General features: G+C 37.8%; 1 protein-coding gene across 1 annotated transcript in view; it reads left to right on the forward strand.

The window, feature by feature from the left end:
* Nucleotides 1-19,822, forward strand: part of TBC1D23 (TBC1 domain family member 23) — a 45,510-nt gene that overhangs the window by 5,602 nt on the left and 20,086 nt on the right. Inside the window, exons 3-11 of the mRNA XM_061454424.1 lie at nucleotides 3,962-4,086; nucleotides 4,723-4,834; nucleotides 5,077-5,182; nucleotides 8,800-9,004; nucleotides 12,126-12,249; nucleotides 14,425-14,549; nucleotides 14,662-14,705; nucleotides 15,257-15,360; nucleotides 16,141-16,263. Coding sequence (XP_061310408.1) covers nucleotides 3,962-4,086; nucleotides 4,723-4,834; nucleotides 5,077-5,182; nucleotides 8,800-9,004; nucleotides 12,126-12,249; nucleotides 14,425-14,549; nucleotides 14,662-14,705; nucleotides 15,257-15,360; nucleotides 16,141-16,263 — 1,068 coding nt within the window. The remainder of the gene's footprint in view (nucleotides 1-3,961; nucleotides 4,087-4,722; nucleotides 4,835-5,076; nucleotides 5,183-8,799; nucleotides 9,005-12,125; nucleotides 12,250-14,424; nucleotides 14,550-14,661; nucleotides 14,706-15,256; nucleotides 15,361-16,140; nucleotides 16,264-19,822) is intronic.

Raw genomic sequence — 19,822 nt, forward strand, 5'->3', positions numbered from 1 at the left:
TTCTTCCGCAGTTAAGCATGAAATTAACACACTTAGGGGAAAAAAAAAAAATAGAAGATGTCATTAAATTCATGTTTTTCTCCAAAATTCCATTAGAAGGAAAAGAATATTCAGTGGTGTTCTGAATACAACAGATATTTTGAGTGAATGTGAGGGATTGACTTTTTGTTTGTTTTCTGTAGGGAGCAAATACTCATTACTTTTTATTTAATACAGCTCTTCTTGAGGCATTTTTCCAGTAGTCAGGAGAATCCTCAATTAAAAGTAGGAACCTGAGTAACCAGATCATATAAAAGTGTATTTCTGGGAGTGGGAGGAAGAAGCTTTAGTACAGCTAGTTTCCTATGGTGGGAAGGTTGAATGGTGACTATAAAAATAAACTAATATTAGCAATTGACTTTGAAAATTTTCATGAGCCCTGTTCACTTGCCTGGTTTTCTTTTAAGTAAAGGTTTTTTGCTGTTACTGTATGTTAAAACCCTGTATGTTATTGTGAGCTTTTTCAAGTAAAGTACTTTGCTTAAAGTGTATAACCTTAGTTATAAAAATAATAAAAATATATTGGAATAAATTAGTCCAATCAAGCACTAACGTGGATACATACAGTCAGTCATCATAATTGTGATGGCAGTATTGTGATGTATGTGCCTGTCTTTGTGTGCTACACTTAATCAGAAGAACATGAAAACTTGCAGACTGGGTACGTTTGATGTCCTAGGAGATAGTGACATTGTAGAAGCTAAAACTGGTGATAAGTCTTGGTAAGGAGTAGCCTTGCTTCTGGTTTAGGGAAAACGGGAATGATGTGTGAAGATGTTTAAGACTACTTCTCACACAGGAAGTGGTGCTGGCCTACTAAAGCATCTAAGGAGCAGCTATGATGAGTGTGTCCCTTGAGGAGTGTTGAAAAAGATAAAGAAGTTTTTCAAGTGTTACATCAACATCAGATAGTGGTCAGAATATGTGAAGCAGTTTGGTAAACTGTAAGTGGGGGTGTTTGTTTTAGCCCTCTTTTAGGCCACTGACTAATATCTTTCACAGCCAATAGTAAATTCAGTGTATATGAAAAAAGGGTGGTCATCTTGTTTTGAACTGGTAAGTGTGTTTTTAGATAATGATTTTGGTACATGTAGAAGATACTAATGTGTTTTTTTCACAGCTCAATGGGTATTACAAATGTGCCCATCAGAAATTAAAACTTTAGTAGTATTTTATTTTGTAGTATTTTTTCCTCAAAAATGTACTTCGGCTTGGAGGAAGCAGCTCAAAGGGACCTCTCTTTCCTAATAGCAAATGAGCAGATGTAATGTACTTTAGCAAGTACATTTCAGGCATTGTAATCTACTGTAATCTATAGTTTTCTTAATACTATATGCCTTTTCACATGTATTTGTAGTTTATTGAAATACTTCCTTCCATCTTGCTGTTCACATCCCCACAATTTTTAGTCCCTTCATTAGTACCTATAAGTGATTGTTATGAAGTACTTTATATATAAGTAAAATAAATAATACTTTTTTTTTAAAAAAGGTCACTGAAACTGAATTTCCAGTAGTTGATAATTTTTATTATCCCCAGCTTTCTCTCACATCATAAGTGCTTTAGCTAAAAATAAAGTATGATGTTTGTTACCTGTTGATTATAATATGTCACCAGAATGGCATGAATTTCAGAGGTCCTTTTGTAAGTATGGATATTTACTCCGGATACACTAATGCAACTTTGTGTATTTTGACATTGAGAACAGTATGTGTTATGGGAGCTAAACTTTCAGACAATGGCTTGGATATAGGCTGCAATGCTATGCATCTAACCAAAATTTTGAATACAGTCCAGAAATAGGGAGTGTATTCATGGTAGAGCAGAAAGTAAGGATGTTCTGGTCTGGAGGAGTTTGCCCATAAAGAGGAGTACTGCATTTATTCCAAAGTAAGTGTAATAATTGTCCATAAGGACAGAAGACTTCCTAGCTGATCTTCACTCATGAAAGACAAGGATCCAGATTGCTAGCTGTTTACTGGAATATTTATAGCGTAACACTGAAATATGGTGAAACACAGCTGGTGGACCTGTGTTCGGGTATCAAAATCACTTTCATACTCTGTACTTCGCAAGTTAGTGTGAATAGAATGTTTCTTAGAAAAGATTTTTCTTAATCTTTGAAAAGTCCTTACTTCCCACTTGTAAGCAGTCTTGGGAGTTGACAGAGGAAAGGAGTAGCTAATTGAATTGTAATAGAATAATTCATTTTTCCACTCCTGCTGTTATTTAACTCAGTGTTGGTAATGCATCACATCTCTTCATGTGGGAGAGTGGCTTACCAATTTCTTGCTTTTTAAGGTGAAGTAGGAGACATTTGCCTGTCGTATATACAGTGTACAAAGTCTGAATGGCAGTACTTACGCAGATTTTGCAAATAGCAATATATTATCAAACAGAGGAAGCACATATTTTAACCCATGCACAGCTTTTGAAACTGTGAATATTCAGTACTAGAATTAGTACTCTTGGGCCTGTGAAACATTCTTTGCAGGTATGTTTTTTGTAGTTTACATCCATATGGTTATAAGTGTTGTTTCACATATATTAAATTATCTATTCTTCCTCCCCATTTCTCCTTCCCCAAATAATTTTCTTTGGAGGATACAGGAGCAAAATTGAAGTATGGCCATTTAAGACCTTTCTGCCTGAAATACAATATGCACGCAGCTGTTGCATTTATCTCTACGTGCCTGTTTAATGCTCGGATAATATTTGTAGCAACTAATTGTATTTTGTGTGCTATAATTCAAGACCTAGTGGTTGCTCTCTAGTCTGTTGTACGTAGAGAGGTGCACAGAAACCTGTAATATATCTTACATGAGCATCTAGCTCTCTTTAGCTGATGTTTGATGTTGGCTTCTGTTGAAGTTGGGTCATCCCAGAGTTCATGAAATTCTTCTGAGTGCTAGGTCTTTTCATGTGAATGTCCTGGAAATACTTGATTTTTTTTCAGGTTGAACTGATTTGATAGTTTAACTTCTCCAGCTTTGATTGTTGTGTACACAATTGACAATGGGATAGGTGATGTAAGTGCTAGTGTGCATGGGTGCTCCCCTCCCCGTTTCTGCCTCTGGAAAGGGGTAGTCAGCTGTGCAGCCTGTAGTTGTAAAAGAAGCGAGCTTTGGGATTTTTTTGTAAAGTACTAAAAGTACAAGAAAATAAGGCAAGTCACACTTTTTGAAAACTGTTTTCTTTCTTCCAGATCTTCAAAATTACCTGAATAGACTAGTTGTGCCCCCATGTATATTTGAAATATGCTTTTAAAATGCCTCCAAAAAAGCACTGGCAAAAGAACTGGCTGGTATAATGCAAGCAAAAGTGCTTGCTCTTTGAGCTTGTAAATACTTTCAGTCTTAAGTAAGGCTGTAGCTTGTGGCTTACTGTTAAGTATATGCGTATGTTCTTACAGAATGGTGATTTTAATCTTTTGATCAGAAAGGGTGATACTTAGGAAATCAGCAGTGAGTGTCTTAAGCTCTCAAGAGACCAAACTTGAGAACCTTCATATCAGGAAGTCAGTTGTGGTTATATGCAAATTAAAGAAGTAGCCAAGAGCTCCACAGCTGACGTTCTTTTTCCATGGGTATTTGGAATTCACCTACATAGTGTGCAGTGTGGAGTAATTGAGAATTATACTGATAACCCTTTAACATCTGTTACTCCATGTGTATAAATAGGTGTGTTATTCGCAAGGAATGTATCTTCATACTTGAATGTCTGTCCTGGATAAACAGTCATGCTCTTGTGTTTTGCTCGGGCTATAAACCTTCTGGATGTGTGTTTAACTCCTCCAGTATATGAAGCAAAGCCTTTCTTAAGGTATATGTCAGAGCTAGTAGATAACAGATAAGAAAATACAGAAAGGGAGAAGTTTGCCTATGGGACCTATGTATCACTGCCATTGCTGTTTTTGCAGTGAACCTCGTGTTTTGCCACTGTTCTGCTACATGATATTGAAATTCCTGAAATTATCAGATGTGGTTGTCTCATTGACAGCATTGAACTGTTGAAACAGTCTGCAGAAGCTATCAGAGAAATTGCAAAGTAATAACTTCTGAATGTGTTCATTATCTATGAAGCGTATGACCTTCTGTTGTTTACTATGGCAACTTAAATGTCATTACTGTTTGACTGTCTTGTGAATTTGTGTATTTTGCTTTCTACGCTATTATTAACATTTTTGTATGTTTTAATTCAGTCTTGTGTGCATGTCCACACTTGCAGTACTAAAACTAGTTAACTAAATCTGAGTTTGACTAAAAGGCTCTTTCCCATTTCAGAGAAGGGTGGAGCTAAAGCTGATGTTTCAAATAAGTTTTCTGGCTTCTAGGTCATCTAATTTACTTTAAAGAACTCCACCATGTAATTTAGGTATAATGTTTGCTATGAATGCATTGTGTGTGTGAGTGAAAATTTGCTGTGTATCTCTTCAGTTGTACACTACAACTTCTTGTATGTAAACTGAATAGAATTAGGAGTTGAACAAGCAGCCTGAAAAATAAAGGACAAATAACATTTTGCAAATACTTATTTTTAGTAATTGTCAAATTGCCTTAATATATCTTTACGTATGTATAGGTTTTGCCTGATAGTAGCTTCCAGTCTACATCTGTTTAATAGATAAACATTGGAAAGTACTGTATAATTCATTTTTAATAAACATAAAACATATTATTGTAGGGAAAAAGATCTTGCAGATGCTTTAGAAGAAGGTGGCTGTGATCTTGAAACTGTGAGAAACATTATTCAAGGAAGACAACTGCCTGCTGATCTCAGGGCCAAAGTCTGGCAGGTAAATATTATCTTAAATCAAGAAACAGGAAATACTTGGAAGTTGTATTTGATTTGAGGTAAATTATTTAATTACTAGGCATCTCTGTAAGAAGGGCTGTAGGACTGGAATTTTAATATGCATGTATATTGATTCAGTTTTAGAATATTCATCTTTATTGAGTTAAATTACCAAGTTCAGTAATTGGGTTAACTACAAAAGAACACTAAAATGTTTAGAGGGTTTTCTGTTTTTGTTTTCAGATTGCGCTAAATGTTGTAGGAAAGGGGGACAGCCTAGCATCCTGGGATGGCTCTTTAGACCTACCTGAACAGAGTATAATTCATAAGGATTGCCAAGAGCTAATTGGTAAGTTCAGTTATGTTTGGATCACCTATGTGAAAACTTCTGTATTCTCAGTTGTCTTAGGACTCTATTTCATTTAAATAATCTGAATTACATGTACGTTTTGGAGGAAGCTTTCAGGAGGAAGATGAGAGAGCAGAGAAAATCAGTAAGAAATCATTAGAAAACAATAGCTTCCTATCTGCACTCTGACTCTGGGATGAGTGACATGGAAGTTTAGAGTGTTATCTTGTTAGTATGTATGGTCAGGAATCTTCAGGAGTTGAAAAATTTGTAATTTTTTTCCAAGCCCCATCTTTTAAACCAGACACTTTCTCTATAGTGTCCTTCAAGTTTTTAATTGTCTAATGACTGGTTCTTAATTTGAAAAGCAGATAGAATCGTTAGGGTTGGAAAGGACCTTAAGATCATCTAGTTCCAACCCCCCTGCCATGGGCAGGGACAACTTACGCTAAATCGTATCACCCAAGGCCTTGTCCAACCTGGCCTTGAACATTGCCAGGGATGGAGCATTCACAACCTCCCTGGGCAACCTATTCCAGTGCCTCACCACCCTAACAGGAAAGAATTTCCTCCTTATATCCAACCTAAACTTCCCCTGTTTAAGTTTTAACCCGTTACCCCTTGTCCTGTCACTACAGTCTCTAATGAAGAGTCCCTCCCCAGCATCCCTATAGGCCCCCTTCAGATACTGGAAGGCTGCTGTAAGGTCTCCACGCAGCTTTCTCTTCTCCAGGCTGAACAGCCCCAACTTTGTCAGCCTATCTTCAAATGGGAGGTGCTCCAGTCCCCTGATCATCCTCGTGGCCCTTCTCTGGACTTGTTCCAACAGTTCCATGTCCTTTTTATGTTGAGGACACCAGAACTGCACACAATACTCCAGGTGAGGTCTCACAAGAGCAGAGTAGAGGGGCAGGATCACCTCCTTCGACCTGCTGGTCACGCTCCTTTTGATGCAGCCCAGGATACGGTTGGCTTTCTGGGCTGCAAGCGCACACTGCCGGCTCATGTTCATTTTCTCATCGGCCAGCACCCCCAAGTCCTTCTCCGCAGGGCTGCTCTGAATCTCTTCTCTACCCAACCTGTAGCTGTGCCTGGGATTTCTCCGACCCAGGTGTAGGACCTTGCACTTGGCATGGTTAAACTTCATGAGGTTGGCATCAGCCCACCTCACAAGTGTGTCAAGGTCCCTCTGGATGGCATTCCTTCCCTCCAGGGTATCAAGCAAACCACAGAGCTTGGTGTCATTGGCAAACTTGCTGAGGGCGCACTCTATCCCACTATCCATGTCAGTGATGAAGATGTTAAACAAGACCGGTCCCAACACCGATCCCTGAGGGACACCACTCATTACTGGAGGGACACCACTCGTTACTGGGTGTATCACCAAAATTCATATAAACTTGAAAGGAAGAAGTATACTAAACATTTTGGACTTTAAAGGCTATTTTTAAGGAAGGTATTTTTTTAATACCAATCCCAGCAAAAATGATAGGTTTTGGTTTTGAAAAGAGGATGCTGGCAAGACATAATATTTCAGTATGTCTGTAAGGATCTGTCACAGGATCTGGTTGGCAGCCCATCACAAAAATGGCCAAATCCCTGATACCATGCAACAGCATTAATATCAGTGATGAAGTCAGTGCCAACTCCTAAATAAGGATACTACTTCTTCTGGCATCAGTAAGAGAATCTTTTTTTATTACCCATCATGCTTTAATTTATTCTTGCATCTTAGAAAGTTAAGGCAGAGACTGGAATTATTGCATGCATACATGGCTACACCTTTTAAAATGCAGTTCTGTGTTTTATAGCTCTAGAATGGGGTAATTCTAGAGAGAGGTGAATTCCCACTGTGTTGTTTAACCACAGTGCCTTTTCAGGAGTATGGAAAAATGTCCTGGTTAGTGCTTATAACGTACAAAATTAAGCACTTCAGTGTCTGTTAGTTTTCCTTTTGTCTTTATTGGCAAATAACTTTGTAATACGTAACAATATGAAATGTATGAAACTAATAAAGTTAGTTCAGAATGAAGGTTCTGTAGAGATTTCAGTTTGGGGTTGGATTAAATCTTTATTTCAGAGGTTTAGTAGTAAGTAGCATCCAAATTCAAAGTAAATCTTCAGATGGCATTTGAGTTTTGTGTATTATTTTATTGTCCTGAGAGGCAGAGAAAAGGAAATGCCAGATATTGATTTGTTTTGATGGGAAAGTATTAAAGACTTCTGAATTAAAGACTTTATTAAAAGTAGTGAGACTCATAGGCTTCTTGTAATTGAGGGGAGAAATGTTCACTGGAAGTTTAATGCCACTGTATTCATGTAGTGTAGGCATCTGTCTGTTCCAGACATAACAAGGTTATTCCTTCTATTACGGTAAGTCAGTTTAACTATAGTAAAATTGACATTATCAGGGTGGGTTAAAACATAATTTATTTATGCAATAATTTGTGAGAATATTTAATATTTGTCATTTAAAAATCTCAAGGTGTTCAAATATTAATATGAAAATCCTATGAACTTACACTAAAGTCTGGTTTCACTACAGTCTGTATAATAAATATCAGTGCATTTAACTGAAAGTAAGCTAAGTAGTTATTACATCATATGAAGGAAGGCATAATTTGGTGTATGGTACTGACATTTTTTAGTATGCCTTTGATTCATTGCCTCAAGTGAGGTGGATGCCAGTACTTTTTCTGAAGTGTTGTCAACCTTTTAAATAAAAGTCTATGTAGAAAGATGCTTTGGAACTAATTAAAACCTAAGCTTTGTGTATGTATTCAACTCAATGATGACAGTATTTAAGAAGTGTTTAGCTTGTTACCTTAATTACGTAACTAGTTTTGTATCATTTTTTGGGTCAATCTTCATCCAAATGCAACAGTATAAATGAAGGGCTCAGAATTAGTCTGTCATTAAATAGGGGACATCTTTGCCAATAAACATATTTTATGTAATGTTTATCTTCTGATTCGCAACACTACCAAATCAAATTTAAAATCTGGGTGTAGTTGTAAGTAATCAAATCCTTTCTCTTTTTCTAGTTACCCTAACAGCCCCAAGTTTAAAATATTGTTAGGGAAATTACAATGAAGTAGACATTAAAATGTGTTTTATATGCTAATACTAAAATTTAAGTCTGTAAGATGACTTGATTTTGAACTACTGTTTTTCATAAATCAGCATGTCGGTGGATTTCTGGGGTATTGAAAGTATGCACTGTGGGTTGATCTATGTTGAATTCAAAGAGGTTGTTGTAGAGTCAAAGTTATGTGCTTAACACATCAAAGGGGCATTCTCTGCATTGAAAGAATTCACCTCTTTTGTTTCATATAAATCCTGGAAACACCAAACTTCTTTCGTCGTGTTGTGATATTTAAATGCCGTATCATACTGGAGTTATAAAATCATTCGTATTTTAATGCCTTTTTGGAAGCCATTCTGTAAGCATTTAATTCAAGCTGATTAGGTTTTGTTGGTCTTTTTTTGCTGCTTTTTTTGTTTTTCCTTTTTTTTTCCCCAGGGAGCCCCTATTGGTACAATTGTGCTATGAAATAATCTCATTCAAGTTCTCTGAAAAGCTATTAATACAGTTTATATTGCTGTGCCTATTTCAGACCAGTTGTCAGTGCCAGAAGAGGAGAAGTCAGTACTACTTTTGGATATTGAGTCTGTTATTACATTTTACTGTAAATCACGCAATGTTAAATACAGTTCTTGTCTCGGCTGGATTTATCTACTCAAACCTCTGGTGCATCTTCATTTGACACGCAGTGATTTGTACAACTGCTTTTATGCTATCATGAATAAATTCATTCCAAGGTAAAGCTCTCTTTCTTTTGCTTAAGTACTGTTTTCACTGGCATTAAAGGTATTTTCTGAAAGAGTGTGCATGTTGGCCTCAGGTAGAGCCACACTGTTAGTAGCAAAGTTGTCAGATCCCTTTAAATGCTGATAAATTGAATCATTTTCAATACCTTACATTTTGAAGTCCAGGAGATAGTGAGTTGGTTTAAAATGTAAAGAGGTAGCATGTGACTGATGTAGACTCAATGTGCTTTTTGAAGAACAACTGTTGTTTCATGCAATATCAAAAGTAGTTGTTTAGGAACTGTCTAATTCTTGTATGTTATATGAAAGCAATTTTCTTTCTTTTCACAACATTTTCCTATGTAAAATGCTTCTGTCTCTGTCACTGTGAAGTATTTCATAAGTACTAATTAAGTCTCACAATTTCTTTAGAAGAAGTAGTTAATATTTTCCCTGTTTTCTACCGACTTGGGACTGATTTTTTTTTTTCTTTTTTAGGTTGTTAGATTATTATTTTATGAATAAACAATGGAAATGGAGTGTCTCATGCTGTTGTATTTCACTAAAATATTTTTTTATTCATGTTGGAGTAGCACCACAACATTCCAGCAAGGCTACAGGGGCTTCTGGTTAAGACATTGTGAAATAATATATGGATAGTCTGTGATTAAAGGTCTTAGTATGAATCCTTGGAGAGGAGATTCTAGCCCAGCTACTGGATATGTGCCCATAATAGGGAAAGTGCACATTTGGTGCTGTGGCGGGAAGCGTTTATCTGTCCTGTCACTTGACTCATTTAAAATACTACTGGGCTCTGTGAACTGTTTGAGGGTAGTGGCATTATGATCACTGGCATTATGGTCAGGTAAATCTGACATCTGTATTTTTTAGAAGGCTTTCAAGAGTGTTTAGTATTTTGAGTTTCTCTGTAAGAATCTAGGTGGTGTTTCAGCAAGGTGTAGGCTGGTTTCTCTTCCCTCCCTTTGCAAAATGACTGGAAGCAAAAATGAAAGACATAGAAAAGCAATTTATAGTAGACTTGCAAATCTCCACTTAGGTCAATTTGATCTCAATGTGATGTTTGACTGCTGGACCATCACTACTATTTGATAAAAGTTTAATTTTTATTTTTTTGTTGGTTTTGTTTTTTAAATTGTACACTTCTTATTTGCACTTTCTCGTGTTTTGTAACTATCATGAAATATTTATTGGGAATTTATTCTAACAAAATGTTGAAAATAGGTGAGGGAAATGTACAGCATAATCTTTTGGACTTTTTTTTTATTCTTTTTTTGAAAGAGACTCTCTAGCAAGACAAGGGAAGAATGAAGAGGGGAAAAAACATAATAGCTATTTTAGAGAGAGGATTTGCTTTTTTTTTTTTTTTTTCCTTTGGAAACACTGTTATTCTCAAGACTTTTGGTATAAAATATCCCGTGGATACCCACCTTTCTTCTCCTGCTTTTTCTCTACAATGGTGAGCTTTCTGAACTGTACAAAATTAAGAAAGAGTTAATATGGAAGTCCAAAATCATTAGTATTCTTTGGACCATAAGTAGAAGAAAACACCATCTCAGATATATAATTGAGCAATGATTTGCGCAAGAGCTTCTACGGTAGTAAACTAATTAAAAAGCTGCTGGATGATGGAAGTGTCTCCTCCCAGGAAGCACATGAGGAAAGTGCATTACATCTGCTTACATTACATCAGTGTTACCTGTAACAGAGGGTATAAAACAACTTCATTCAGTTAAAAAAACAAAACAAAAACCCAGAAGCAATTCTCCCCCCCAAAAAAAAACACCACCATCAAACCACCCTCTCCTAAAGTGAAATAAAGGTTAGTTTCCAGGGCAATTTACTTCTGTTTAGCAAAATCTCTCTCTCTTTTTTTTTTTTTTTTTTTGTGTGGTTGGTTTATTTTTTTTTTTTTTCTGGCAGGGTGGGGGGTTGTTGTTTTTTGTTTTGTTTTTGCTTTGCTTTTGTTTTTTATCAGTCCTTCCAGTGGCTGAGCCTGTTGCCTCTGTGAGGCTTTCAGCATTGGAAGTGATGGATAGGTACAGGAATTTGCAGTTCTAGATACTTGGAGGATTTTACTGTTGGGGGGGGGGGGGGGGAGGGCGTGGGTGGGAGGGGGGCTCGTTCTTGGTTGCTTGGTTCTTGTTTGCCTTGTTTTTAAACTGCGTATTTGTTACAGGTGGTTTACCGTGGTAGGTACCAGAAGTAAAAAACTGAGGAAAACAGTTCAGAAAAATGTCTAAGCAAGGATGTTCAACTGTCAGTGGAAATTCAGAAATATTCTTTTTAAGTTATTTTTGGGTATATATCTATTCTTCATGTTAAAAGGTGGTAAAGAATGACTGACTGACTGGAATAATTGACCATAATGGCCATTCAAACAAAGTAGTGTGCAAGTCTAGATACTTAGGCTAAATTTTCCTCTTTTCAGACTTTAACACTTTTTGTCCTGTTAATTTAATGTGAAGTCAGAGTTCTTGTGATAATTTCAGAAAAGAATTCCCATGTATAATTTGCTGTGAATGTTTCCATTTCACCACCCTTCTTTAAGAAAGATGATGACTGTGTTTGGAGATCTGTGTGTCAGTTTTCATGTTAGCTTGCTTAAGTTTTTAAGCGCTTGAGATTTGTTCCTAGTGTCTTTAAAAAGCCATTTCTTCATTTCAAATACTGCTTATTTCCTGCTTAATGAATTGATATTTAATTGTTATGCATGTATGAAATAAGAAACTTTCATATTTCCTTTGACTGCTGTATTACAATTATTTATATGGGGGGGTTAATTCTATTTTTAGTTAACAATATTGATACCATGCAACCCTTGCTTTCATATTTAGATCTGTTTAAAATACTTTTGTATTATATACTCTTGTCAAGTAATGGCAGTGTTCCATTCTTTCTTCTACTTTATTAATATAGTGGGGATTTCAGTCTTTGTGCGTTTTTGGTTTGGTTTTTAACTGTTGAGGCAAGTTGATTTCATGATCGGTCCCTGTGACTTACAAGAGCAATATAGGAAATTACATAATCACAACCAATAAAGAATTGCTACTGGAAGTCTGACAACTGAAATGTTATGGAGAGGTTTATGATTATTTTTACTGCTATTTTTTAGGGATTGTTCTATGAAGGGAAGACCATTTCATCTATTTAGACTGCTTCTTCAGTATCATGAGCCTGAACTCTGCTCCTTTCTTGATACTAAGAAGATGACTCCAGACTCATATGCACTCAACTGGGTAATAAAGTGAAAGTAGGGAAACGTAATGAATAAAAATTTCTGTTAAAATTTAAGTATGTATTACCAGTTTGTGCAAGAGTAGTACAGGAGATTAGAACTGCAACTAATTTGCATGTTTTAATGTAGTGTGGGCTTTTTGTGTTCAGTCATTTAACATAAGGTATGAGGTCATGTTAAAGCCATATTTTTATGATTCTGGATGTTAATTGAGCCACTGATGTTAGTAACTACTTTGAATAAGTAAGAATGAGAGCAGATGACACACTCAAAAAGTAAGCAGCTGTGATGTTAGGTTTTATAGTGGGAAGCTGTATGGTTTTAGATATGGATAAACATGAGCCTAACAGGTCTTTTAAAGCTAAATTACAAATAGTTTTATAAACCTCCCTGCTAATAGATATATTTGAGTGCCTTATATGGTGCTATGGCTTTTAGGATATAGGCACATATATTTTGCAGCTCTTCATTTCCTCCTCACTGCCTCAAGTTGGGGTAGTTATAAAATTGCTTTACCTCAATTGTTTTTTACTATTTATTTTTTTATATTTTTTTTAACAAAGTTTGGATAGCAGCTACAACATAAAGCAGCAAAAGTTTCATGTTTTAATGCTCCTTAGTATATGCAATATAAAATCATGATACAGTGCTTGCAGAGGCAAAGTCTGTAAATAAATAAAGACTTTGACTCATGAACTTTTCTAGGCATTTTTTTCATACCTATTGGCTTTGTAAAATTTTTTGTAACTCCATGTACTTTCAGTTTAAGAAATAAGACTGAAATAAATGAATAAACTGCAAGATCCCTATTTGTGGTTTTTTTTATTATTGGTTTTGAGGGTTTTTTTTAAAGATTATTTTTTTAGGGTACTACCAATATTAATATAAAAATGTCTCCAGGATCATCATGCCAATCATCAGCCTTTAAAAGAGGAATCTGTTCACTTTTACTACTGAATCTCTCCTTTCTGTGTATATACAGTTTTCCTTAGCGAATATGAACTTCTTTGAAGTCGTTTATTAAAAGTTCAATGATTCAGTAGGATAAAAAAAATCTTCCCCTTGAAAGGCAGGTAGGCAAATGAGCTAGTGCAGCTGCCAGACCACAGTGTCATGCTTTCTGGTGTACAATCTTAAATAAAAAATAAAAAAATCTTAAGCCTTGTTTTATGAGATTACATTAAAATTCCTTGTTTCATCTGCCAAAAAACTTAATTTATATAGAGGTATTTCTAGTGTGTAGCAAAACATAAGCAACATTCAGAGACTTGTCATTGCCTCATTGTTCAGGGACGTTTTGTCTTCAGTTGCGTTTCACTCAGATTTGGATAGATCTTCTTACCTTTTGTTATAGAAGTATACTAGGAAGTGCTGAAATATTCCATTATAGTGTTTAAAGCTTTTGAAAGCTGTAGCTCTTTTGATACAGAATTAGTATGCATCACCACATTCGGTAAGACCTCTGAAGCCAGCTAGTATGCATTTGAGTTAGGTATGATTGCATATATTATCTGGCATGTATGAAAAGAAGTTCCTACCCTTTTTTATCCACTTTGAACTCTGTATCAGAGAAGATGTATTTTTAATTGGGAACACGGGAACAGGCAAGCAGTTTATTAAATGGTAATGAAAATTTTCTACCACAAATGTTTAATTATTCAGCCATAAAGCATCATAATGTAAAGTTGAGCAAGTGACATTGTCAAAACTAGTGTGCCACCATGTTCAATTAGCTTGATTATACTGTGAAAAATAAAGAATGTTGTTTACAGGATCATTTCTAAGTCCTATTTGCTAAGCTGGTTGAACAAACGCATTTTTTTATTATTGTCTCACTGGAATAGTTGGTATTTAGCAGTGGCTATGAGCTAAACTGTATTCCAGCCTAATTGTGTTATCTCTGGTTGAATTTGCAAGGTTGACAGTGTACATCTGAGTTTGCCTTCACACTGGGCATATTTATTGACAGATAATCTGTAGTATTACTGCAGTGTTTCCATAAAAATTGGTTTTGAGGGTAGGACCATCTTTCAATACATTGTGCAAATGTAAGGTTTAGCATAATGTTTTTGGCTTTATTTTATTTTAGATTATCTTCTATCTCTGTTTAAAATCTTATCCCAATAAGATTGTTCCTGGTTATTGCTTTTTCTCACACTATTTTCCGAATTTTTAGCTTGGAAGCCTCTTCTCATATTACTGTTCAGCAGAAGTCACTCAGGCAATATGGGATGGATATCTACAACAAGCAGATCCATTCTTTATTTATTTCTTAATGTTAATTATTCTTGTCAATGCAAAGTAAGTGTATAGTTAATTCTTTGGAACATTCCTTGCTGACACACTTTAATCCGCTTTTGTTTCATTTTGATTTTACTGACTTAATCTATGCCTCTGATTTCACTGTTTTCAGAGACGTTATCGTAGCACAAGAATCAGATAAAGAAGAAATGATAAGTAAGTTACCTCTCTTATGTAATAGCTTCTCTTATTCAGATGCTAGTGAAATATTTACCACATAGTACAATCTCCATTATTATTTTTAATTACTAAATGACTGAATTATTTATTTCCCTGTGATTTTTCTCCTTAATGAATCCCCTCACCTACTAATTCCTGTCTCACTATTCCTTTGCTGCACCATATTTACGCTTCCTTTAATATTCCTTTCTTGTGTTTCATTTTAGTATTCCCATATCTAGCTTTATGCTTCAGTTTGGAGCACTTGAATCTCTAAAGTACTAAAACTGTACCGATGTAAGAGCATGGTAAAAGATAATTTTCATAGAAGGTTTGAACTTCTAGCAAATAGCACAGGTTTCCTATGGATAAGGAGTATTTCCTCTATCTTCTCTTTCTACCTGGAGAGTGAATTGACATTCATGTTTAATCAAAAAACTCAATTGTGTTATGCCTTGTTAAAAATTATTTTATGATGTGAAAATAGGTATGGTGCTTCTTTTCTATGTATGAAATAATGGTGCACTTATGTTGTTTGTATATCTCAGAATTCTTAGAAACTTCACCAGCCAATCTTGATTTAGAAGATATAGAAGATCTCTTCTCTTTGGCACAATATTACTGTAGCAAAACTCCAGCTTCTTTCAGGAAGGTAATAAGAAAGTAGTTTTGAAATTCTTTTCGTTTTGGAGTCTAAGTTTCTGCTGACAATAACTTTGAATATTTAATTGTGATGTTATTTTAATTTCTTTTTTCATGTTACTCTGGTGGTATTTAGTATTAGGATCTTTGAAAGATAAGAAGGTCAAGTGAAACATGTTAGAGGGAAGCTTCCCCACAATATTCTCACTTTATGACTGATGACCTAGTTTTGCAAACCAGGTTCTTGTAAGAACTGATGAACCGAAAATGACACAACATACTGACACAACTGCTCTGTAGTAGACTGCACAGCAGTCCTAGCTGTACTTGGAACAGCAGTCAATTTCTAGAGATAAAGCAGTGATCATCTGTGCTGTTCTTGCAGTTCTTCCTTACTCAAGATATCTGACTCCAGTGAATTCATTAAATGAAAGTAATTGATAGTTATTGTAATTTTATGTACTTTCTCTGATATGTAGACAGTTATATGAGATCTTTTGGGGGATGAAAAAAATAAAAAAAAAAACAACCAAAGAAACCCAAAAACCAGAGGTATTTCATCATGTTGATATTGTCACTACCATGCTTGTGAACAAGTGTGTTTGTGATGGAAGGTCAGCCCTTGACATGATTTAAAAAAACTAAAAAAAATCAGTTGATACGATTTTGTGAAGTAGATACATGTGTACCTGCTTTAGTATTTGTGACATGGTGGATATAGTTTTGCTTTAAGCCTTCACATCTAAAGACACTGGCTTCAGTTAACTTTTTTTTTTCCTTGCCTTATTAGGACAACCACAGTCTTTTTGGCAGCAGCTTGCTGGGCCTCAAAGAGGATGACACAGACTTGAGCCAAGCTCTCTGTCTAGCAGTTTCTGTGTCAGAAATTCTTCAAGCAAATCAGCAGCAAGGAGTTAGTATATTGAATTACTATTACTCTTTCCTCTTCCCCTCCCTTCTTATTTGTGTATTAAAAAAAAATATTTTCAGTGCTAATAGCATGCTTGAATATTTACTATTCTAGGAAAAAGTGTTCTTGTCTTGGAGTTGTCCCCCTTGTAAATGATCTGAATACTGCAATGCGTTTATACTGTAGTAACTAGAGCTAAATTCCAAGAGCTTCATACAGCTGATTTGAATACGAGGAGTGGGAGCTTGAAGTAATATCTCACTAACTGGATTTCCTTTCCTAATGTAGTCATAGTAGAGGAAAATTTAAAACCCATTATTCATAGAATAGTTAGGGTTGGAAAGGACCTTAAGATCATCAAGTTCCAACCCTCCTGCCATGGGCAGGGACACCTCACAGTAAACCGTATCACCCAAGGCCTTGTCCAACCTGGTCCTGAACATTGCCAGGGATGGAGCATTCACAGCCTCCCTGGGCAACCCGTTCCAGTGCCTCACCACCCTAACAGGAAAGAATTTCCTCCTTATATCCAGTCTAAACTTCCCCTGTTTAAGTTTTAACCCGTTACCCCTTGTCCTATCACTACAGTCCCTAATGAAGAGTCCCTCCCCAGCATCCCTATAGGCCCCCTTCAGATGCTGGAAGGCTGCTATAAGGTCTCCACGCAGCCTTCTCTTCTCCAGGCTGAACAGCCCCAACTTTGTCAGCCTATCTTCATATGGGAAGTGCTCCAGTCCCCTGATCATCCATCATGGCCCTCCTCTGGACTTGTTCCAACAGTTCCATGTCCTTTTTATTTTGAAGACACCAGAACTGCACACACGTGAGGTCTCACAAGAGCAGAGTAAGGGGGCAGGATCACCTCCCTTGACCAGCTGGTTACGCTCCTTTTGGTGCAGCCCAGAATGCTTTCTGGGCTGCAAGCACACACTGCCAGCTCATGTTCATTTTCTCATCGGCCAGCACCCCCAAGTCCTTCTCCGCAGGGCTGCTCTGAATCTCTTCTCTGCCCAACCTGTAGCTGTGCCTGGGATTGCTCCGACCCAGGTGAAGGACCTTGCACTTGGCGTGGTTAAACTTCATAAGGTTAGCATCAGCCCACCTCACAAGCGAGTCAAGGTCCCTCTGGATGGCATTCCTTCCCTCCAGGGTATCAAGCAAACCACAGAGCTTGGTGTCATTGGCAAACTTGCTGAGGGCACACTCAATCCCACTGTCCATGTCAGTGATAAAAGATGTTGAACAGGACCGGTCCCAACACTGATCCCTGAGGGACACCACTCCTTACTAGTCTCCAGCTGGACCTTGAGTCATTGACCACAACTCTTTGCATGTGGCCATCCAGCCAGTTCTTTATCCACCGAGTGGTCCATCCATCAAATTCATGTCTCTTCAATTTAGAGACAAGGATGTCGTGTGGGACAGTGTCAAACACTTTGCACAAGTCCAGGTAGATGATGTCAGCTGCTCTACCCCTGTCCATCAGTTCTGTAGCCCCATCATAGAAGGCCACCAAATTGGTCAGGCAGGATTTCCCCTTAGTGAAGCCATGCTGGCTGTCACCAAGCACCTTGTTGATTTTCATGTGCCTTAGCATGCCTTCCAGGAGAATCTGCTCCAAGATTTTGCCAGGCACAGAGGTGAGACTGACTGGTCTGTAATTCTCTGGGTCATCCATTTTCTGCTTTTTGAAAATGGGGGCTATATTTCCCTTTTTCCAGTTCTCTGGAACTTCACCTGACTGCCATGATTTTTCAAATATGATGATGGCCAGTGGCTTAGCAACTTCATTTGCCAGCTCCTTCAGGACCCACTGATGGATTTCATCAGGACCCATGCACTTGTGCATGTTCAGGTTCTTAAGATGGTCTTGAACCAGTTCCTCTCCTACAGTGGGTGCAGGTCTTCATTCTCACAGTCCCTGCATCTGCCTTTCAAGACTTGGGTGGTGTGCTCAGAGCCTTTACCAGTGAAGACTGAGGCAAAGAAGTCATTAAGAACCTCAGCCTTCTCCAAATCCAGGGTAGCCAGTTCTCCTGAGAGCTTCTGGAGAGGGCCCACATTGTCCCTAGGCTGTCTTTTATTTGCAAAGTACCTACAGAACCGCTTCCTGTTACCTTTCACATCCCTAGCCAAGTTTCATTCTAACTGGGCCTTAGCTTTCCTAACCTGGTCCCTAGCTTCCCGGACAGCATCCCTGTACTCTTCCCAGGCCACCTGTCTTTGCTTCCACCTTTTATAAGCCTCTTTTTTTCATTTGAATTTTCCTCAGCAGCTCCTTATCCATCCAAGGAGGTCTCCTGGCCCTCCTGCTGCACTTCCTTCTAGTCAGGATGCAACACTCCTGAGTTTGCAGTAGCTAATCCTTGAATATTAGCCAGCAGTCTTGGGCCCCCTGCCCTATAGGGCTATATCCCGTGGAACCTTACTAAGCAGGTTCCTGAAGAGGCCAAAGTCTGCTCTCTTGAAGTTGAGAGCAGTGATCTTCCTGCATACTCTTCTCACTGTCCTGAGGTTTTCAAACTTGACCATCTGTCCTGGGTTCAGCAGTAGCAGTCATTTTTCTCCTTCTTGGTAGCTGGTGCAGTGCTGTGTTTTGACTTTCAGCCTAGGAACAGTGCTGGTGATACCGATGTTTTCGGTTGTTGCTAAGTGATGTTTACCCTGACTAAGGACTTTATGGGGCTCATGCCCTGCCAGGGAGGAGGGGAAGCCAGGAGGAAGCAGAGACAGGATGCCTGACCCAGGCTAGCCAAAGAGGTATTCCATGCCACAGCACGTCATGCCCAGGGGTGGTGAGGGGGTAACTGGGAGTTACCCAGAAGGACAAGAGCTTCTGGGTGGGACTCGTTTCCTGGCCGGTGGTATTGTATTCTCTTCCCTTGTTATTTTCTCTTACAATTGTTGTCGTTGGTGGTAGCGGTGGCGATTTGTGCTGTACATTGGTTGCTGGACTGTTCTTGTCTTAACCCGTGGGAGTTGCACTCTTTCGATCCTCCTCCCCATCCCCCCAGGAGCAGGGAAGGGAAGAGCCCCGAGGGAGGGGGCCTCGATTGCTCTCAGCCCGGCACCACTCACTGGGAGTGAGTGAACAAGCTGTCTGGCTAGGGTTTAAACCATGACAGATCTTTTTGGCGCCCAACGTGGGGCTCGAGGGGTTGAGATAACGACAGATCTGGCCGGATTAATAGCCACTCGTCCCAATGCTGATTTATTGGCTCTCAGGGTTGTTCCTCTTGATCTCACAGTTTCAGTATATCGTACCTTACGTCCATCCGGTATTTGCTGTATTAGTGTTTTTCAAGTATGGGGCTTGGGCTAAGGTTTTTGTCTCATTGTACTTTATGGTAATGACTTGTATTACAATAGAATCATTGATCATGAAACTGATCTGGCTTATGTTCCCAGTGTGGTAACCACCTTTATACTTTGGGAGGTATATAATAGAAGTGCTTAGCAATTACACATCTTTTTTCTCCTTCTCGGGTGGTCAACCTGTGAAGGTGACATCCTTTTACCCTCCCGGTCCTCCCCCCAGACCATTTACATTTGAGAGTTTTTA

This window comes from Pezoporus flaviventris, unplaced genomic scaffold, assembly GCF_033815535.1.
Source record: "Pezoporus flaviventris isolate CSIRO_AGI_PZ_B2104156 unplaced genomic scaffold, CSIRO_AGI_Pfla_v1 ptg000015l, whole genome shotgun sequence".
NCBI classification, from domain to species: domain Eukaryota; kingdom Metazoa; phylum Chordata; class Aves; order Psittaciformes; family Psittacidae; genus Pezoporus; species Pezoporus flaviventris.